This window comes from Stylophora pistillata, chromosome 13 (assembly GCF_964205215.1).
Source record: "Stylophora pistillata chromosome 13, jaStyPist1.2, whole genome shotgun sequence".
Classification (NCBI taxonomy): Eukaryota; Metazoa; Cnidaria; class Anthozoa; order Scleractinia; family Pocilloporidae; genus Stylophora; species Stylophora pistillata.
Window position 1 is genome coordinate 7160321 of NC_142531.1, and position 22707 is coordinate 7183027.

Sequence of the window (22707 nt, forward strand, 5' to 3'; positions counted from 1 at the left end):
CAACACTCGAAAGCTGTAATTATAAAACAATGAATCTTTTCTACATTTAAGGCTAACTCATATGTCTAAGATTAAGATTTTGCCACAAACGACCTCTACACAGACATACTCGTTCTATTGTACGCTCATCATATAACATTACCCATCGATTTTCCACGTGTATGGCTATAATATCTAGAAAAATTCTTATGTATAGTCTCTCTAATAGTTTATAATAGAACATAAAGAAGCTAAGAACAGTTTATAGTACATATTTTACATAATTGTGTAGTCAGATGGTAAAGAGCCGAGAAGAAACCGTTGCGTGACCATCCAGCGATGGGTATGCGTGACCATCCAACGAAAGAGTAAGCGCAGCAGCTTCCTTTCTGTTATTGACATACAGAACAATTAGAGTTTCGATCAGTTGCGCATTCTTTTTTTTTTTTTTTCCAAAACGTTGCGTAAGGTAATGTATAGTAAGGTATATTGTAATAATCATGTCGCTCTAACAGGTCTCGAACTTAGGCGAACGCTGTTTTTAGTTCTTAAAATAAAATCATTGGATTAATCCTTGTTAACGTTGTCGGTGAACCTTTTATAAAACTGAATAGTCACTCTGATGATTTCAAAGTTAGTTCAATTTTTTTCCAGGATAATCTTGACTGTTATTTCGACGATGTACCTTCCGCAAAGTAAACGGCTACTATCATGAGCCACCCCTAATGAAGCGGATGTCGACAACTGCCCCCATGACCTCTCCCTGAACATTACACGACGCTCTTCCTCATTTAACGCTGCATACGGTGAACAAATTCTTTGGCTTTATCGTCAATCTTTCTCCATATTTTATCACCACGGCGACAGGAATCTCCTGAGCCACTGTCGTAGGAATCCAAAGGTACTGTTAACCTTGTTGATTGATTTCTTGTAGGGCTCACTTGCTCTCTTGAAGCTTCATTGATTGCGCTTTTTTCATGCTTCGTATCCGAATCTTTATTTATGTGCTTTGGATCATGGTAAGTAGGTAGACTTCCTGAGGGTTTCCCTGGTTCCATGCTGTTGAGCTCATTCTTCAAATTCTGAAGATCCTCTCCAAGGGTGGTGGCTCGGTACAACATCTTGCTGAGATGTCGACATGGTTTGGATGAAGGGCCTGATGTCATTGCACATTGCATGTATGCCTGTTCGATCTCTTTTAATGTGTGATCAGAATATGTGGCAAAATACTGCTCCATTTCCTCTCGGTCTTTCACTTCTTTGCTTGGGTTCGTTCTCTTTAACTTCGAAGTAACTGTTAGGATAGGGTGAGCTGTAGCTGCAGAGATTTTAGCTGCAATGGAGGGCGAATAGTTGCATGGTTTCTCTTTTCTGCTTGGAAGGATGCTTCGATCCCAGCTGACGAAGAATTTGTTTCCACCCACATTACCTCCGAAACATTCAAACGCATGCGAGCGCGAGGCTTTGACGGGCAACACCAGACAGTCCCTCAGTTTCTCGTACCCTTCTCTTTTGTCGGTCATTTTCAAGACACGCACATCTCCTGGATGGTAACACTGGCTTCGCATCACCACAAATTTCTGGCCGGCAGTAAAACTTTCTGTCTTGTCACCTGCGACAGTAGGATTGAAGTAGCACTCACCGTAGTTCAACTTGTTGAGAGGATCACACACAGCAAACACTTCTCGAGAGTTGGGGACAAGAACTCTTGTGAACGAAGCTCTCTCCATTTCTTCCAGTTCCCACCTCTGTAAATGCTGAAGGTGCTTTCTTATGTCATCGTCAATTCCTTTGTCTTGGATTTCCTTCAGAAGATCAAACTTTCCCTTTAACTGCAGGAAATACTCTGAGGTTTTTCGACATATGCCTTCCAGCAACTCATGGTAGCCATCTTGTAAGGCCTCTAGATTCTGGGCTGACACACCTCGTTCTTCCAGCAACATAATCATCCTAGAGTTAAGATAACCACTGACGTATGGGCTTGAATAATCCATGACATTGACGAGATTAAGAACCTCGGGCTTTTTCCCATCAGGGTCCCGGAACTTTTGCATTGAGTTGTGGAACTGCACTTTGACTTCTTTCAGATCTTCTTTAAGAACTAACATTCCCTCGTTTCCTCGGTAGCGTACGTGGACGGCACTAGGCTTGTAGTCAAGATTTAAGACGTTTTGCACTTCGGAAGCGAATTTTACAGACATGAAACCACATCCATCGGTGAAAGTATACGAGTAGAAAACTCCACCTGTCACATCTGGTTCGACTTTGTAGTCCCTTTCAGCCAATTTCACAGTTTTGGTTAACGGTGAAAAGAGCATAGCGATTTTCCTGGCCCGCCTTGCTAGGTTTTTCTCATCAGAAAAGTCTCCAAACTGTGACAAGAGACCGTGGATTTCTTTATGTGTTGCTGCAATAAAGTAACAAGATTTTTTTCGCAACTGCTCATCTGAGTGGCCTAAGTAGAGGTATGAACGTTGACGACAAAATATTCCCCTTTCCAAAACGCTTAGGCAGAAGTTATTTGCATCTTCGACAGGCGTGATATTAAAAGTCAGCTTCATAAGATTTTCGTGAAAGTCAGGCCCATCGCGTTTTCTCAGGTATTCTGTCAGCAGGGTGCTTTTGTGCTTTTCATACTCCACATTAAAGTCATTTTGACCAGTGCCATGGAACTGAACATGAATTAGGTGGATATCATCCTGGGCAGTCCTTTCTGGCCTATCAACGTCTGATACGTCTATACATAAATGGAAGGCCATTTGATGTATATTTTGTAGTCCGGCAGGGATCGGATATATTAGACTCTATATCCTATGATAAAACAGATTCAGAGCTTGAATAAATGAAATATATTTACAAACGGTGTGAGCGCCGATAAGATTCCCTAACACACTCAGGCAATAGGTTCATTTCTGGAAAGAGGCTCGCGTGCCATATAATTTCAAAATGTAACACTCTTTCCTTGTTACTAACTTAAATATGTATGCCCCCTTCAAGACAAGGATTATTTTAATCAATATCCGTTAGACGAAATTATCGATTCTTCATTTAAATATCATAGGTGAATTATCAAATCATCATATCATAGCATACAATATTGCTGAATTGGAGGATTTGTGTACACTAACTTAAGACACCTTGTATATAATTTGTAATTAAGCCGTAGTTGAGGTAGGGGGCTCCGAAGGAATTAATGTTGCGCTTTCGCTGAAAGATTAATCTGAAATAGGTATACGGAACACTATCTGTCCACAAGGCTAGAACTGGATGCTCGGCAGTAAAATCCCAAAAAAATATCATTCTTAACCGATAGTGATATTGATTGAATGATTTCAATTACTAATAATTGAGTCCCTTACCCTGCTTGTCTAAACTCTTGTTAACCAAGTACAAGTGTTTATATCTAAATCTTTTCTGGAGTTATTATGACCTGTGTGTGTGCCTCGTACGCGCATTAGTTGAATTTGCATACCATTTAAGATCAGAAACGACAGGGACATTCCCCTTCATACTAATATTGGCCTCACTGATTTTTGTAAACGTTTTAAGATATTTGGTGGAACCAATCAGGATGCTAACTTGTTTGTCAGGCTTTGTATTCTGTTTGATCTATTATTTAGAATGTCAGGAAAAATTCCCGCGGTGTCATCACTTTCGGTTCCTTTCACCGACCATCAAGGTTTTACGAGAAGCTTATTCAAAAAATGCTTCTTATTGATTTTTTTCCTTCCCTATCAAAGGTTTAAGCTTTTGACAGATATGGGTTTTTGAGGTATGAAGAGTTCTTTCAGGCTAAGATGCGCGCGAACGAATTCTCGCCAAAAAGAAATTCTTAATTCTTTAATTACATCACCTTTTACAAAAGGGTTTTCCGATTGATGATCAACTCTTGTTTTGACATATGAAATCTCTCTTTCTCTTACAGTTTGTTTTCGGAATTCGTCAATTCTGAAGTTCTGTCAGTTAAAACGAAAGTGAAATTTTACAGCGAAAGTGCGAAGCACACGTGTGTTTCAAATTTTTCCTTGCTTCTATGATTAATTTGCAACTGAAGTTTAGCCCTATTGAAGAGAAATTCCCCGATTTATTCAAATACATAAACATATAAACTATGCGTTTCATCGTCTAGAGGTATGAAATACGGCTACCGCAAGCGTTGAACAGGATACATGAATCCTTCCGAGACTCGAACTTACCAACTTCCGCCCGCCAATTAGCTATTTTCAGTCGTAAAGCGTGTCTTTGCGACGCGTGAGCGAATGTTTGCCAAGAGAGGCATTGGATTCATGCCACCAGTGCATTATATTTCGCGATGCAAGGGAGCACTTTACTCCTTCAGGGCCCTGTTCCCACTGAAGAAGAGACGCCTCGACCGAGAAAAATCGCCTCTTGTTTATCTGGGTCTCTTTTAAGCAAGCTTTAATGGGGTGCTAGACGTAATAAAATATATATGTATATTTTTTTATGGTAGACTATGACAAATATTGAGTTGACCTGACTCCACCAGAATGAACTCATGTTTAATCGTTCGTTTCAGCGAAAGAGACTGAATTTTTACCGACATTATCAGTGGCAAGCATTCAGTACATATGAGCGATGCTTTAATTACCCTTCGAGTCACCTTTTGACAACCAAATTCGACTGTCTGGTTGATTTACGACTACTGATTACCTACTCTGCCTGGGAATTCGTAAAACAAGCAAACCTCTTACTTTCCTACCTTGTAACTTTGCTGGTAAATTTTTTCTCCCCCTCAACCGACTCTCCAGATGTAACTTGATAATCTTGACTCGATGTATTTCTGCTACTAAAAGCGTCACAAACTGATTCTGGTTCATCTTGTGCTGAATTTGCATGCATATGACAATGTGTTCGGGAAATTCCCTTAGAATGTAGGCAGTCATGCAGAGTTCCTTCAATCGTTTTATTGTTTTTCCGCGGTAGTTGCATGTTGCAGAACCTTTTTTGATGCCCTTTTTGTGTTTTATTTCCTGCTTAATTTTCCTGCTTCCTTATAATTGAGAGCCCCTTAACTATCATTTTAATAACGTATTACTGATATCGATTTAGAAATTGAGTTTCTCGGAAATACCGCAATCGAATAAACACAATGCCGAGAGAGTGCTGTTTGGTTATCTTGACATCTCCGGTATATGCTCCTCCCGCACAACTGACATATCTATAAAAAGTCTTTTCAATGTGCGGATGTTTTTCGTCTACGATCCACGACCTTTCCGACCTTAGCAAAGAAGAATCGTTAGAAAATACATTCTTCTAGAGGAGGTGGTGGCGGCGGGGGTAGTGAAAGTACTAAATGTTAATTAAAAAAAGAAAGGATTAATGTTAGGAAAATACATAAAACAATTCAAGTACAAACTATTAGCGTCGAAAAATATCATGCTTTGCTAACAGGTGTCCAAACTTTTTCCCGCGCCGAAAGAAAATTACAGCCGGAAGACTACCCACTCTCAACCCCACAACATATTTATGGTTCGTTGCCCATTAATTACCTTTCCGATTGACTTGATTTACGAAACCAACAGCCCTTTGTTTGCGTTGTCATTTTGCAATCTGTCAGCATATGCTTTGTCAATCAAGTCTTTTTCTCAGAAATCAGCCCTCGTTTTATATGGACCGTCGCTTTTCAAGCATTCCATACGAAGCTTCAGATGTTAAAAGGTAAACATAAAACTGCCATGACGCTAAACGTGTAATCTTGATAACAAAGCGACTAGAGAAGAGTCAAACTTTCCCTCGAAAAGTAATCTCTCAGATTAACCCGAGGACTGCCCCAACTTTCGGTTTCGATCGATTACAAACAACAATTAAGAGGTGTCCTGGGCTGTAAGGAAGTGGTTCGCTGCATCAGCGTATTTCTCTGCATTCTATTAACAAAGGACAGAAGACTGAATGTGATATGTGAAGAGGACGTTAGATTGCAGGTATTTTTAGCCACTGTCCATTGTCATTACTATGAAATGTTGACTGCCATATTACTCAGCGATTATGAACACTTAAGCCCTTCACTGTCGGAACAGCTATTGACAGATCGTTTCAGAGCTAAGGAATGTTTTGTTGAATGAGTTCTTACAAGCGAGAAACGACATTTCAGATAGCTTATTGATAGTTTCACATAACCGAGACCACTTTCAACTTTAAGTTTCTCATCCGACGTAGCTAAATTCAAGTTAACTTACTGGTTTGTTTTGAGCACGAAAATGAGTGGCGATAGATTCTTCATTGTAAATTTTAATCCTGAATGAGGTAAGTCGTTCGAAACGTTTGCGTAAAGCTTTCAGTCTGGGGAAAATTCCTCGAAATTTGTTTTAATGCATTGATGTGTTGGAGTGAAAGTTAAATAGAGGGGAAAACTTCAGGTTTAGTTCACAGTTCACCACATAAGTTTACAAGGGGTTTCTTTTAAGATTATAATTTTCAGGTGGAATTATTTCTGTTCAGTCTATTGTTGAGTGTTGTATTGAAACAGTCAGATCCCCTCTTTCCAAGCTACGCGAGAGATTGCCAAAAAAATGGTATTGTACTTGCCGAATCTGGAGTAGCAGGGGCAATGTCTGAGGGAAATAAAAGTCACTATGTCAAATCGAGCAGATTTCAGTGGCTGACAGTACATTGTAATAATATACAACAATATAATATGTAAAGGTAAAACTTTTATTGGCTGCCTTATCATTTTCATAGCAATAATGGCATCAGTCATCCGTGTTTTACTTCAGCACTGTTACGTATTCAATACATTCGACTAGTGTTTTTCTTCATTACCGCAAAAAAATTTTTTCTTTCAAGTCGAAAATAATTTTTTGATAGCAAAATTAGCTGGAATAAAACTGAACAGAACCAAGAAGTGGTTGACCTTTAAGGTCGTTATATCATGCTCCTTTTTTCCTTGAAAGTCTGGCTCATGATTGCCTTCCTTCAACAGGTTTACTCGAAGAAAGGCTTCCCTGGCATGGCCGGACCTTTGTTTATCGAGTGTGAAACCCCTCGTTTGAAATGTCCATGCGATGGGAAACTTTATGTAAGACGTGTGAACCTGAAGAAAGGTTCTCAAACTCTCGAAATCCAAGAAGTAAAGAACTCTCTCATGATTAACCAGCTGGAATCGGAAGGAAATGAACATGGTAGACAGAATGTGTGGGAAAAACTCTTAATGGTCAAGTTTTCGTCTTATACTGCATGTGAAATAATTGAAACATTAACCAAAACTATCCAATACGACGACTCGAGGTATTGCTTTCTAGGATTTTCTGACGTGCAATTGAAGGATAAAACATGCTTTTTGATCGCTGAAACGGACAAGCAAATCAGTGAGAGGCGAAAAAAGTTTGGCAACTTTGGCCTCCCGTGCCCCGATCAGATAACTTCCATCAAAGACTTGTTTGAGCCATTGAAAAGAAGCTTGCAGCTAAAGAAGGAGAAGACTGAATTTAAAAACAACGCTGAAAACACCGAGATGAGTGGGTTTATTTCCCCTGAACTTGCGAAACAAATTAGTTCCAAGAGCCCTAGTGTTGTACAAGTCATTTGTCCAGGATTTTCTGGTAAACTCGTTCTGGACCATGAAATACGTTCCAAAGTACTGCTTACGGAGGAAATGAAGGAAGAAATAGAAGTCCTGTTCAATACTTCAGAGTCAATGAATAACTATGGTGACCCAGTGACAATAGGTATCATTGACTACTCCAAACCGTATGAGATGGGTTATCTAAATCTTTACACTGTGATGTTTCTGAGAGAACGAGGTGTGGCAAGTGATTATTTAAAGGAACTTCAAAGATTTTACTACGAAATGTTGGAAAAACTCGGAACAGGATCAGAGACGCATGCGAAGTACTTCCTTCGGCTGATTGGACGAAAAGACATCTTTGAGATGACAGAGGATGGACTGACACCTGTTGTAAAGGAAACCATCGGCCAGATGAAGAGCAACGAAATCAATAAAATGAAAGAAGTAGACGATTCCCTTAAAATCCTTGTCAGCCAATCGCGAGAAGTCTTCGGTATCGTTGATCCTTATAAGAATCAAAAGAATAAGCTCAAGTCTAACCAATGTGTCTTTGCACCTGACTTGGATAGTCTGAACCTTCAAGATAAAGAATTGTTTGAGTTTGTAGAAAAAGTCCTCGTTATTCCTGAGCCATGCTATTCGGCATCAGATATTCAAGAGCTTGAAGTTGTACGCGATAGTCATGGACAATACACCCACCTTAAAGACTGCATTGTTTTGCCATCCCAAACCAAAGCGCAAGCAGTTCCCGGCAAATATTTCGTTACCTGGGATAGCAATCTCTTGAAGCAATCCACTCCAAGTTCTTCGAGAAACTTTTCCATTCCGAACCTCTTGTCATTACTTGGTTGTGGTAGACCTTCTGAAGAATTAACAGATACAGGAACTGTAACTGAGATAGACAAAGCAGATACACTAGAAGCAAGCACAGATGGAGCTAGCGTAACTGAGACAGACAAAGCAGATACACCAGAAGCAAGCACAGATACAGCTAGTGTAATTGAGACAGACAAAGCAGAGACACCAGAAGCAAGAACAGCTATAACAACTGATACAAGTGTACCTTCAACCACACGGGATCGTCACAAGGAAGATATCTCATTTCAGAAAGAGCTGATAAGGTATTTTGCCGAGTTTAAAAGCAGCGATGACTTAATTTTAAGTGTAAAGGAGCATTTCAAAAACTTTTCGTTTCTTAAAGAATCGCCGTCGTGTCCAGAATGTGAGACACTCGGAAAGTACTTGTCTCAGAGCACTGACTGGAATGCTCAGAGGGATGACATCGAAAAGTATCTTAGAAAGCTTGATAGAGAATACAAGAAGAAGAAGCAGAGCTCTAAGGCGCAAGAAAGCGAAGGATCTGCTGATAGATTTTGTACTTCAGATCTACAAGCACTTTGTGATGAAATGACTAATCATTTGAATGAGTTTTTAGCTCCATGAATTACAAACCAGAAGAGCAGCGTCAAAACTATAATCAATTGTGAAAGCGCGCTGAGAAGTAAGACCCTGTTTGATATCGCGAAAACGTCGTGTTTCATGTCCGCCACATTTGTTATAGAGCTCTTCAGAATGGAACAATAACTTCTTAGGGCGCTGTTGGAGGCAGCTTTTTAATGGAGGTCTAAAATTTACCGTAGAAACTTAAAATACCGGTGATATAACTGGTTTATTACTTCTACTCAGCACATAGTTAACTCGTAACTCAATACACTGCAGGTCGTCAAAGAATATTCGTAACAGAGAAGAAGTTACCAATGAAGATTAATAGATAACCTGAGTAGTGGTCTCCGAGAAGATACAGACCAAACGTCCACTCAAAAAATATGATGGTAGACATTTTTAATTTGACACTGAGTACGTTGGTGGTTTTTATATTGTGCAGTTGTATTACTAGAAGTCGAAACTGATAGAGGCTTTCAAAGTATCTCTTCTGATACTAGCTTTAAATTGCTTCCCAGCCATCATTTTCAATAACATATTTCCTGTCTTAATCATTTCTCGGCTAGCTCTTTTACAAACAGTTTACTTCGATGAAAATCAAATTGCCACGTCGAAAAATTTGTTAGAATGTTTGGATCTAGGATTCAGGTTTTTCCGTACTTATATTTTTAGACTTCTCCAATATAGGGTCATAACGAAGGCCTGAATGAGGTCATGAGTACCACATGTAATTGAAGTTTGTAAAATTTAGCGAGATTTTGTATAATGTGTAAATTGGTCTTTGTGTGAGTGTTTTGCGCAAAGGTACCGTGACTTTTTTTATTTTTTTTTTTAGCGAATCTCTGTTAGAGCAGCAAAATATTGGGAATTAAAAAAAAAAGGTGATTTTAACCTTTACAACGTGATATTCCACTTTTATCACCTGAGAAGTCAACACTCTGCGCGTTTGGGACCATTCAGTGAATTCTATAAAACAATATAGGAAGCAATTGCTCCAAAAGACCAAGCAACAACTAAGAAATGAAATATCAAAAACGAACAAATAAACCCTACGCCTTCTCTATCCTGCCGAGTTTATTAATGAACTTAAAAGGTATATTTTGGCTGATGTAATTTTTGACATAAATCTATTTCAGTTTCTATCACTGCAACTACTGCACTTTGGTACACTTATGCACCCATTGATATCTATTCAGCACATCTTCCAAATTGACTGAAAGTGCAGTACAGCTGCAAGAATGTAATTATCTAATGATATGAATTTATTTCAATTCGTACTAGACATACTCGAATCTTGTTAGTCAATCAAATTGTAGGTACTCAAATCCAAGCATCCGGAATCATCTTGTATGGTTTTGCTTATACCCGCATTTTTTAAATAAATTTTTAGCGTTTTAAGTCGCCATTGAAATTGCTTTTTCCCTTTGCTGCAGTCTTTGAGATCCATGCAGCTGTTCGCTATATCGTAATAGGTACAGCCATACACTTTTCCTTACGCGGGTAGAATTTTCGGCTTACTTATGTAAGTGTAAAATAACTGAACCCAATAAAGAAACATCAACATGTAAACATAAACTTCAAGTCTTCACTAAGATGAAAACTTTGAGGGATTTTAAGCAGTTAGGAGCTAATATAGAAATGTCTGTTAGACTTACGCTTGACAGCAAATCACGCAGTAAGCTACAGCGGTAATCACCTGTCTCAGACAGGCCCAGCAGCTCAGGAGTAAATGGTTAAAGTGTTTGAATCATACAATTCCCATTGAAATTGTAATTAAATCAGATAAATATGCGACATCGCCTAAGCCATAAAGATGAAATTCTAAAATATCTGAATACCATAAAAAGTAGTTAAAAATGGTAACACTTTACTTTTAATGCAAAACACAGTTTCAGTAATTGCTTTTATACTGTTTTCATGGTTGAACTACGAAATCTGAGATGCAATAAATGTAGCGCTTTTCGCCTTCATCTTATTCCAGACATCATGGCCGGGTAGAAATGATGATTTCTTCCACTGGAGCCGAGAGATTAACAGCCGATCGAGGGTACCAGGATTGTGAGATGAAGAAGGGAGTGGAGTTGAACGCGAAAATTTGGTGAGTCCTTGTATCTCTATCTCGTAGCCTTCTTCAAGCTCAATCAACTTTTCCTTAACTTGATCGTAATACTCGCTCCAGTCGAAGTCTTTGAGAAGCATTTTTTTGACCAATTCGCATTTGGCACACGTTAAACCAAATAACGACGCATACTTCAAAAGTAGCTCTAATGCTTTTTGGCGCAAATTTTCGTATTCCCTAAAATGAACAAAATGTTTCACGAGCACGTGGTGTGCTTTGTGCTGCTTTTTCCTTGCTTCCAAGTCACTAACAGGCTTCCTCTCCACGCACGGGAGGCCCTTAGTGACCTCTGACAATTTGCGGGCTATTTTAGAGGAAGAAAGGCTGATAGTTTCGAAAGAAACTGTTTGGGGCTGCGTCGGTGGGAGTAACGAAATAATTTGGATATATCAACAAAGTTGAAATGGTAAATTGGCCACCGTAATGATTACAAAAGCTGACGTTTCGAGCGTTAGCCCTTCGTCGGAGCGAATAGAGGAATTGTGGGTTGTGTGTGCTTTTAAAGGCAGAAAATGGAGCTACGGTATTGGTGGGTGCATGGCAACGAGAAAAAACATGAATAAATTAGTGGAATGAAAAGCGTTCATTGATCCCTGTGGGATTGAGACTGCCGGTTTGAAAGATGAGCTTTTGTTCAAGATTTTTACGGCTTTCCGTGCCACCTAAGTGCAAGGAAAGACCGCAGATTGCCATATGTTGCTTAGAATGATTAGGTAAATTAAAATGTCTAGCGACTGGTTTAGATGTGTCCTTGTCATTCCTTTCCACGTCTCGAAGGTGTTCTCGGAATCGGTCACCTAGTCTTCTGCCCGTTTCGCCGATGTATATCTTTTTGCAATAAGTGCAAGTTATGCAATAGATTACATTAGCGGAGGTGCACGTGAAGTGACCGGTGATCTTAATGGATCGTTTAGGTCCCGATATTTTATCAGTGTTGTGAATGAAAGGACACGTTTTGCATCGCGCACGAGCGCATTTAAAAGTGCCTGGTTGCTCATTAGTCTGAAAAGAACTTCTGACCAAAAAATTGCCTAAGTTTTTGTCGCGTTTGAATGAAATGAGCGGAGGCTGCGAAAAGATAGTGCTTATATCTGGATCGTTTTGAAGTAATTTGAAGTTTTTAAGAATGATGGATTTAACTGAGTGGTTGTGAGGGTGAAACGTGAGAGTGAATGGAATGCGGTCGGAATCTTCCTTATGCGACGTTTGTAGTGCTGAATGTCGATCAATAAGTTGAGCTATGCGAATCTTTTTGTAGGTTTTGTCGAACATCAATTTTTCAGCCAATACAACGGGTCCAAACCTGAACTCTACGGTCGCTACATCGACGACTGTATCGGCGCTACCTCCTCTACCAGAGAGGAGCTTACTCAATTCATAACTGCAGTCATTTCTTTTCACCCGGCTCTGAAATAGATTTGGGAAATTTCTGACAATTCTTTATCCTTTTTAGACGTCAAAGTTTCAATTGAAGGCAACGGTTTATGCACTAGTGTGTATTACAAACCTACAGACTCGCATAATTACTTGTTATATTCGTCTTCTCATCCATCTCACGTTAAGAATTCCATTCCTTTTTCTCAGTTTCTAAGACTTCGTCGTTTATGTAGTAATGACTCTGATTTTCACCACAAATCAGAGTCAATGTGCCAGTTCTTCGATAAACGTGGTTACCCTGCTTCCGTTGTTCAAGCGGGTTGCCACCGCGCTCAACTTATGGATCGACATTCAGCACTACAAACGTCGCATAAGGAAGATTCCGACCGCATTCCATTCACTCTCACGTTTCACCCTCACAACCACTCACTTAAATCCATCATTCTTAAAAACTTCAAATTACTTCAAAACGATTCAGATACAAGCACTATCTTTTCGCAGCCTCCGCCCATTTCATTGAAACGCGACAAAAACTTAGGCAATTTTTTGGTCAGAAGTTCTTTTCAGACTAATGAGCAACCAGGCACTTTTAAATGCGCTCGTGCGCGATGCAAAACGTGTCCTTTCATTCACAACACTGATAAAATATCGGGACCTAAACGATCCATTAAGATCACCGATCACTTCACGTGCACCTCCGCTAATGTAATCTATTGCATAACTTGCACTTATTGCAAAAAGATATACATCGGCGAAACGGGCAGAAGACTGGGTGACCGATTCTGAGAACACCTTCGAGACGTGGAAAGGAATGACAAGGACACATCTAAACCAGTCGCTAGACATTTTAATTTACCTAATCATTCTAAGCAACATATGGCAATCTGCGGTCTTTCCTTGCACTTAGGTGGCACGGAAAGCCGTAAAAATCTTGAACAAAAGCTCATCTTTCAAACCGGCAGTCTCAATCCCACAGGGATCAATGAACGCTTTTCATTCCACTAATTTATTCATGTTTTTTCTCGTTGCCATGCACCCACCAATAACGTAGCTCCATTTTCTGCCTTTAAAAGCACACACAACCCACAATTCCTCTATTCGCTCCGACGAAGGGCTAACGCTCGAAACGTCAGCTTTTGTAATCATTACGGTGGCCAATTTACCATTTCAACTTTGTTGATATATCCAAATTATTTTAGAGGAAGAACTGGTTATGTACCTCATGTAAGGACTGCTAGCAAACCGTAGTATGACCCCTGATCCCAGCACACGAAGAACTTGTCACCACCCAACCGTCCCCTGGCGCACTCAATGGCATGGGGTCGCATCCCTCTTGCAGGAAACGCGACACAATCGTACAGACCTTTGTAAGCTTCCTTTCCTTGAGTCAGTCTCAAAACACGAACATCTCCCACATGATAAGAAGGCCTTCGCATCACCAGGACAAACTCAGTAAATGAGAAGCTATTTTGCTCCACTTCGTGCTGCGTAGGTTGAAAGAAACATTCGCCATGCTTCAGCTGACCGCACAGTTCGCTGACCCCATAGACCACGCGAGAGTCTGGTATTAAAATTCTAAAATCTTTTACTTCATTATTATTATTAGCGCTGGGATCTTCTGCTAAAGTGTCTGTTGTTGTGACATCACACAGAGGCCCACCCATCTCAGCTACTTTGCAGTTATTCTCTTCCAACTGATCATCTATATTGTGTAGTTCTTCGTCTTCGTTGACTAGTTTACAGTTTTTCATGTTTTCAATTTCTTTTATCTTCAGACTTTGCAACTCTCGCACAATAATGTGTGACGATCCTTCTTGCTGGAAGATGTGTAACAATTTACCCTTCCCAGTTATATGTAAGAAGAACCAGCGTATGTCTTGTCCTCCAACCGTTCTAGCTCCTCATGATAGTTTCCCTGAAGTGTCTCCAGATATTTATGCGAGACACCGCCTTCGGCCAACAACATCACCGTCAGTGTGTCCAAATAGCCCAGTGAGTACGGTTGCGAAACCGAAGATGCCAAGCGTGTTCCAATCACTCATATCATTTTGAGAGGAGGAAAAGTCCGACATGGAATTTCTAAAGAGCACTTTTACCTGAAGATTTGGCATATCGTTGAAACGAACTAGGGTCCCTCTAAACCCTTTAAATTTAACTTCAATAACGCTAGGTGCGTACAGAAGGTTGCATAGTTTCTGCACATCCTGTAAGAGTTCACACGACATAAGACCACACCCATCGATGAGCACATGATGTACCTAATGTGCTTGTTACGTCATCGAGGACGTCGTATTCTCCTGGTTTTAGTTGCAAACTACGTTCAAAAGGCGAGAAGAGGAGGGCTATTTTTTGAGATCTTCTCGCAACTGGGAAGATGTCATTGAAGTTTTCAAATCTTGCCAGCAAGGGAAACAAAGAAAGGGAACCCCATGACGTTTTTGCTTCTCTAAACGATTTTGTTTTCAAACACCTGTAGAACGATAGTAAAAATTGCGATACAATGAGTGCAACTGAAGTAGGCTTTCCGCCATAAGATGATATCGCACCGACATCGTTTCGTTATTAAAAATGAAGCAAACGAAGTAATGTGCCGTACATTTGCATTCCCTTGATAGCAATAGCAATGATCATTTGTGGTAGTGATGTTGAAAAAAGTAATTCCAATGCGCGATCCCACTGGTACCTAAAATTGGCTTTTTCAAACAAAAACCTACAGAGAGAAGGTTCAAAACATTTTAGAAAAGCCAAATTGAGAACATTGAATTTAAATTTTTTTTATACTGTGTCTCTTTCATTGGCAGCTGCAGTAGGTAGAAAAATAATAAAGATTCATCATAGGTAAAACGCAGGAGAACGCGAGTCTTCAGAGTCAATATAAAAAAAAAATGTCGTAATTGTTTTAAACTGAATGTTAGGATTTCAGTGCCTATTTTTTTACACTTCAAAATGAAAAATATGTTAACGTCTTTCTGACGTAAAGTCTTCAGTACCTGAAGAGTAGTTTATTACATGGAAATCATACTTACCCTCGAAGAGCTCCGCAAAGCACACATCTACAGCTTTTATTACTTCGAGATTGGTATTAAAAAAAAAATCAGTAAACTTTTCGGCAACTGCACACGCTAGTGATTTCTTTGAGGTCGTGCTTGCAGACCTCACCTTATAGCAGACTACATTTGGAAGTAGTTGTGGAGATATAGAGTGTGTGCGGTCACATGACTATGACGTCAGAGACATTTTATGGCCGCCATGTTGGAGAAGTGAAAATATCTAGCACTTGTAGCAAGCTTTTTTATTCGAAAGCGTAATTTCTCGAGCGATGCCTTCGTTTTGCCTCGTCGTTGGCTGTTCTAACCACAAAAAGAAGAATCCAGGGCTTTGCTTTTGTCGGGTGCCAAAAATTGTCACCAATCAAGGGGAAGAAACCGAGATTTTGTCCACCGAAAGACGAACTCGTTGGTTAGCTGCCATTAGTCGAGCTGACTTGACGGAGAAAATTCTAGAAAATGACCAGTTTTGCGGTATCCACTTTCATTCGGGAAAAGCAGCACAATTATGGGATCGATCAAACCCAGACTGGGTTCCTAGTTTGCATCTGGGGCACGACAAGCTAAAGGAATCCGATGAGAGGAAAGAAAAACAACAACAAGAAAGAGCACAAAGGATTACCGAGAGGAGAAAACGCGAATACATACATACATACATACATATGTTAATCGACCACTCCCCATGGGGGCTTTTCAGGGCCAACTCCCACCCAGCAACCACCCCAGGGGAGGACATCCATCACACAGTAATCTCGTGCGTGGGATATTAACGTCTCCCACCCCTAACCCTGCAGGAGACGGGACCTCCATTTATTCGTCCCATCCGAGAAGACTACAGTATCTAACTATTTCTTGATATAGAAAGGTAGCATATTCTTCTAACTTGTTTTAAGACCTTGAGTGTTGGTCCGGTCAGGGCGAAAGAGAACGTGAAGAGCAGGAAGCTATGCAAAGGAAAGCTGTAAAGGTGAATGAGCCTGGAGAGCGAATAAGAGATATTTATATGGTAAATGAAGAAGAAACTTTTGGAGAAACCGGAGAGGAAGACAAAGAAGAGAAGGCAAGCGTTGAAAACATTGCCTCAACACAGATCGATCCAGAGGGTTACAGCCGATCGTGCAGCACTCAGACGGAGTGTGACTACATGTTTAGAATAAAAAAACGTGGCTGCCTCAGAAATCCACTGCTTTTGAAGATTACTTTGAAGGAGATAGTGAGAAAGTGCGTTTTTATACCGGTTTGCCGTCCTTAGAGATATTAAAGAAAAGCTTCTCATTCCTGTCACCACGTGTAACTAGACGTCCTCTTCTGTTGAGTAAATTTCAGGAGTTTGTCTTGGTTCTCATAAAATTGCGTCTCGGGGTACCAAATCAAGACCTTGCATATCGCTTTAATGTATCTAGGTCAGTAGTCTCAAGAATTATTGTCAGCGGGTTGACTGTAATGGATGTGACATTATCATCATTAATTTCCTGGCCAGATAGAGAACAACTGCAGAGGACAATGCCAAGGTGTTTTATCGATTCATTTGGACTTAAAACATGTATTATTATTGACTGTTTCGAAGTTTTCATTGACAGACCATCGAACTTATTGGCAAGGGCCCAAACATTTTCGAATTACAAGCATCATAACACTGTTAAAGTCTTGATTGGCATAACCCCTCAGGGTACCATTTCATTCGTGAGTGAGGCATGGGGTGGCCGTACATCCGATAAATTTCTCACACAGAAATGTGGATTTTTAAAGAACTTAGTTCCTGGAGATCTTGTCCTTGCCGACCGAGGGTTTACGGTCCACGAGGAAGTGTGGTTTCGCCATGCTGAAAACCAACATCCCTGCATTTACAAAAGGCAAAAATCAGCTAGATCCTGTAGACGTTGAGAAAACTCGAAAAATTGCCAATGTCCACATTCACGTGGAACGTGTCATTGGCGTCCTTAGACAGAAGTATACAATTCTTCAAAGTACACTTCCGACTGAATTTCTTACATGCAATCAGGGGAACCAAATTCCTTTGATTGATAGGATGGTGAGGGTGTGCTCTGCCCTGTTTAACCTTTGCCCGCTTATCGTACCTTTTGATTGAAAAGAGCAGTACTCTTGTAGATTTTTTCTCCCCATTGGCACTAGTTAGTAAGTTTTAATGTGTGGTTCTAGAAAATTTCCATACCTTCCCCAAGGACGGTTTAATATAGCTGGAACCCTTCCACACCCTCTGGTATTTCCAGTTTCGCTTCACACTTTCCCTAAAAATTTTGGCTTCTGAGACCCCCCTTGCCCCCGTCTGAATTTTCAATGATCATCGTAGGATGGGTATGGATATTTTCTGAAACCACAATAGATACTGTCATTGTTCTGGTTCCTGATTTGCACAATTGCAAATACCACAGGGTTTATTGTAACACCCCACGTAAAGACATTAAACTTTGATTACTGATTACTGAAGCTATAGAAAACACACCACAGTCAGATCCATTCATTTGTTGCTGAACAGGGACAACTGAAAGTTTCCTGAACTTATTACCAAGAGGGTCTCGTGCTTGTTCTTCAATGTCATCACAAATAACATCATGGAAAAGGCTGTCATATAAGTTGACATGGCCCTTAGTACATCCTATTGAGCTCAGGCAAACCCAATGGTTGCCTCCAGTGTGTAACAACTGAACAAACTCTCCACCAACAACATCAAAGTTTTTGCAAAGACCAAGGGTTGGCCTTTGAAATCCCTCAATGTTTGGATTTATTTTTTTTAAACAAAGCTGCGCTTGATGAATTATCGCACCATCTAACCATCCACAAGGACTTCCAATGAGTGCAAAATCCCTTTCAGTTAAACTGTGAAGTGAACTTGTCTTATCAACATTTAAGTTATTAGTAGTTCCAATGAATAAGACATCTGGGTTAGTTTTTGAGGTTTGAGAGCCCATGGAGGTACATGTCGATGGCTCACTTTGAAGGGTTTTAGAAGGTATGCTGGCTGGTGATGATGAACTGCTTATAGGGGTCTCTGAATTGAAGCAGACAGTTTCTGATGGCCTGCTTTTAGGTGTGGCAATCCTGCAGTTATTACAAACCCAGGTTGTTCTAGCATTATTTGGATACCGTTTTGTATGACATGCATGCCACATGAAAGAACTTCCCACTTGAGCATAGTTCATTGTGACATTTCAATAACTATTCATGGGGTTCAGCTTTCTTTTGACACACGCAGATCTTATCCAGCTTTGCTGCCTCAGCCATGTACTGATCTTTCAAATCTGGCATTTTCTTGGATTTTGGTCTTGCAAACTGGGATAACTTTCTACAGTGTGGGCAGTACCAGACTTTTGTTACTTTCAGTTTATCAATACACAAGCAAGATGGGTGGAATATAGACACTTTGCCTTCAGGATTAGCACAGGTAACTGTTTCCTCATTTGTGCTTTTTCTGCAGTAACAATCACCTGATGGCCAACTTTCCCTTGCACTTATCTGAGATTTTAAGTCCATATTTCTAGTGTACCAGCGACCTAAAATTTCTGGCAATACACAAATTCTCCAGTATGTCTCTAGCTTAGTGATTTGTGTTTCGCAGTGTTTAATGTCTGGTTAAAGTCTTTGCTTCACAAACTGATGTGATGTTCCATCTGTGGCAAACACAATGAAATCCAAATAAGCTCTCCCAGCAGTATGAATTTGTTGTTGAGATTGAAAGTAATAGTCATGGTCTCTTTTTAACATAAATTCATCTCCATGTTTCTCTAAACAAGAGGCTTTCATTTGCACATAACTGTCAAAGTCAAGGACCTCGATGCAGAAGGGGCATTTCACTTTTCCACAGCCCTGTCCACAACAATCACACTCACAAATAAAATCTGGGGTTGCATGCAAAAATTGATAATTGTTATTAATGATTATCCCACATTTGGTGACTACAAAGTTTGCATGAGTCTCTTTCATGGTTTTCTCATAAGCTTCGATAGCTAGCGCTTCGTGTTTACATCCATGTTTTGTGGCTGTGGTACTAAACCGAAAAATATTTGGATAACATATGGTTTTGATCAAAGATTGCGATGGCTGTGATGGATCTGTGTGGCTCGCTGCACGGCACTTTGAAGCACCTATCCTTCCAGCCCTGTGTCTAAAAAAGGCACTTCCTCTAGCCTGGTGAATAGTGTCCCTTTCAATTGCCTTTATTTGTTCCCCAGATAACTTTAAATCAACTTTGTAGCACTCCTGGAGGAGTTCAGGGTAAGATAAATCAAGATATTTCTTTTCATACAAATCTGGGATAGCTTTGATATCCTGGGTGGTAGAAATAAATGACTCAGAATGTGGATGGATCAAACTGAGGCAAACCGGTTTGACTCTGCACTCAGTCAGTGATTTGTAAAATTGCTGCAATTCATCCTTGGATGGTGGCTTTAATGCTGGCTTGTTCTCTGCAGGTGTGGGTTCATTGGACTGAGCGGCAGAACTTGATCCAGTGCTCGAGAAATTGACAGATTCTATTGACTTGTCAAGTTTACTTTTTATTTTCTTGGCCGACGCAAAATTAATATTCTTCACTCTCGCATACTCTACTTGTTTTACTGCAGAAGGTAAAAGCCATGTACATTTCACCTGAGTGCATGCAAGTTTTCCATTCAATCTTGTCCAGACCTCCAGATGAAAAAGAACACTCGCGATATGAGAACAGCATTCTCCCAGCCCAGCCATACATCCAGCACAATGTGCTGAAACAACAGTTCCTTCTGTGGTTGTTATGATCCAGAGCTGCACGTGGGGGTCATTCATCCTTTGCGAATGCCTTACTTTAGCAAGAACAACAAATTTATCTTGGATTATTTGGCCAAGAACACTTGTAACAAATCCAGAAACCACTTGATTGTAGGCAAGTAGGCTTCGAAAATTCTTGAATTGATCCTTAGTGTAGAAGCTGGTCTCGAGCACAAGATATGACAAAATATCACAAGCTTCGACAGGAGGAAGGCATTCCGAAGTATATTTCTGCACCGGAACGAGCAAAGGATCCACGCCGATCACTGAGATCTTTTCGACATACCTTTTCTTAATACTGCCTTCCAGTGAATTGGCATAAGCGGAAAATATAAGCTTGGAATCCGCAATCGCTTTGTCCGAAGACACATATTTTTCCAATTCACTGACGGCCATCTCCAGAATCACTCCTCCAACATGGCGGCGCCTCGTTTTCCAACATTTCTATGTCGTCACGCGAACAAACTCTATGAGATAGCTTTAGTCATTTAAAAAGTGCGAAGCCATCGCGTGAGTTGAAGTCTAAAGCAATAGCTTGATGTTTCCAAGTGCTTCCAGGTTAGAGACTTCTGGTTGATTTGAGGATCGTTTTCTAACTCACTGTGCTGTGGCTTTCTACAATAAGTGTAGGCGAGATACGCGTAGAGTTAATCAGTTCCAAGTTGTTGACGTATATTTCTGTTCAAGCTATCAACTGGCTTAGGAGGTGGTCAAGTTGGTGATTCATAAACGCAAGGTGACTCACGGAATTGGAAATCACGATGTTTCTGGTCCATTTTTTATTCCGAGTTATGTTAATGTTTGCAGTGACGCAGTTTGTCAGTAAGTGTGTTTTTATCAATGCGCTAGTTTGGTAGTCACATCTGTTACAGTTAGGTTTCGTATTGGTATTGGTATTGGGTGCAGTGCGTTTCAGCAATCCTTTAATGACGGGGAATCGACTGACTTATCAATTTGAAGAATTATTAGAATTATTTCAAGACTCGTGCAGATGCAAGAAGAAAATGAAACAAGCTCCACAGTTAGCAATCTTATCAAGTGATCGTCATACACCAAAGGGACAAATGAAACAGCGCAAAATGAGAGAAATCTGAACAGGCTTCGTGATAAGACTCCTACGTTTGACACATTTGGTGTTTTGTCTGTCTTTGACACGATAATAAAATGAACTTTTTGCTCTTCCTAAAGGGTTGCTGACCTGGAATTTTTTAAACGTGTTTATTTTGTGTCGAATGGAAGAATCCATCTACATTCAATGAAAATGCTTTGCGGCTTGTGCAGATATGTACGTTTCCTAGCAATAAATGAACGATGTATTGTTTTCAAAGTACTTTCGTCGCGAAAACTGCATCGTTTCTCGGTTTGTTGTACCACGCCCTTTTTGACTCATACGTATATAAATTCTGATCCCTCTGGGAAAAGTCATCTACGCCGCTGAAATTCTACCGATCGGAATCACAACGGAACTCTGACAAACAATGAGGTGAACAATGAACTAACAATCATCTGTTATGTGGATTGATCGACAACTCACATTTTTTAAGAAGAACCGAAAATTTCGTTAGTCTGCTCTTTTTATGCAGCGAACTTGTCATTTATTCCCACATGAAGGTTATCCTCAGGAGGTCGAAGGTTCAAGCCCCGGCCGGACCAACACTCAAGGTCTTAAAATAATTGAGAAGAATTTGCTACCTTTCTATAACATCGAGAAATGGTTAGATATTCTAGTCTTCTCGGATAACGACGAATAAACGGAGGTTTCGTCTCCTGCAGGGTTGGGGTAGGAGACGTTAATTTCCCACACACGAGATTACTGTGTGATGGATGTCCTCCCCTGGGGTGGGATGGTGGGTTTGTTGTGAAGGCCGTAAGTTCGATAACTCATGGGGTCAATTACGTCACCTTCGTTAAATAAAGAATATTGTATTTTATTATCTAACTACACCTAGACGAGTACAAATAACTTCATAGACGAGTACAAATATCACGCGGTATTTGTACTCGTCTACTGTAGAGTACCGGTTAAACAGGTTTTCTCGCATCGCGCAAGCGAAGAATTTGGATTGTAGTTACGAAAAAAAAAACAAATGGCGGACCATTTGAATCATATTTCCGACGACGAAGAGTCAGAATGGCTGGCAAATATAGGTCCAAGTTCATTAGATGAATCGAACGAAGAAAAACAGCTTGACGACCAGAAAATTTCTTCATTTAATGTAGAAAATAGAAACAGCAACACAACAACGCGCCAATTCCGTTCCGCTTCGCATACTTCTGTCACGCACTCCCCGTAAATAAATATCCGCGAAATTCGCCCGCACTGAAATAACAGTTTGGCGTGTTGGATAATAAATAACTTATTAAACGTTTTTTTGTGTAGTATCGCTGAGTATTTTTACTCGTTATTTGTATTTTGACTCGTCCTACGTACGGGCTCGCCAAAATACGGCACAACT

The 22707-nt window shown here is 40.2% G+C and overlaps 2 protein-coding genes and 1 pseudogene across 4 annotated transcripts; 1 reads left to right on the plus strand and 2 right to left on the minus strand.

The window, feature by feature from the left end:
• Positions 1-18: 18 nt before the first annotated feature.
• Positions 19-5068, minus strand: LOC111332043 (uncharacterized). Of its 3 annotated transcripts, none has more exons than XM_088743044.1 (2): positions 4700-5068; positions 19-2790 (listed from the first exon to the last, which is right to left on the minus strand). In XM_088743044.1, the coding sequence occupies exon 2, from the start codon at positions 2736-2738 to the stop codon at positions 771-773; it is 1968 nt and encodes a 655-aa protein (XP_088599170.1). In that variant the 5' UTR covers positions 2739-2790; positions 4700-5068; the 3' UTR covers positions 19-770. The 3 variants fall into 3 exon arrangements, with proteins under 3 accessions (XP_088599170.1, XP_088599171.1, XP_022793032.2); XM_088743045.1 differs by lacking the exon at positions 4700-5068 and adding an exon at positions 4176-4362; XM_022937297.2 differs by lacking the exon at positions 4700-5068 and adding an exon at positions 3339-3462.
• A 494-nt stretch (positions 5069-5562) lies between these two features.
• Positions 5563-9838, plus strand: LOC111332044 (uncharacterized). The gene is made up of 2 exons (XM_022937298.2): positions 5563-5921; positions 6920-9838. Exon 2 carries the CDS (start codon positions 6947-6949, stop codon positions 8945-8947), a length of 2001 nt encoding a protein of 666 aa, XP_022793033.1. The 5' UTR covers positions 5563-5921; positions 6920-6946; the 3' UTR covers positions 8948-9838.
• A 165-nt stretch (positions 9839-10003) lies between these two features.
• On the minus strand, positions 10004-15002 carry LOC148717432 (uncharacterized; annotated as a pseudogene).
• Positions 15003-22707: the final 7705 nt, after the last annotated feature.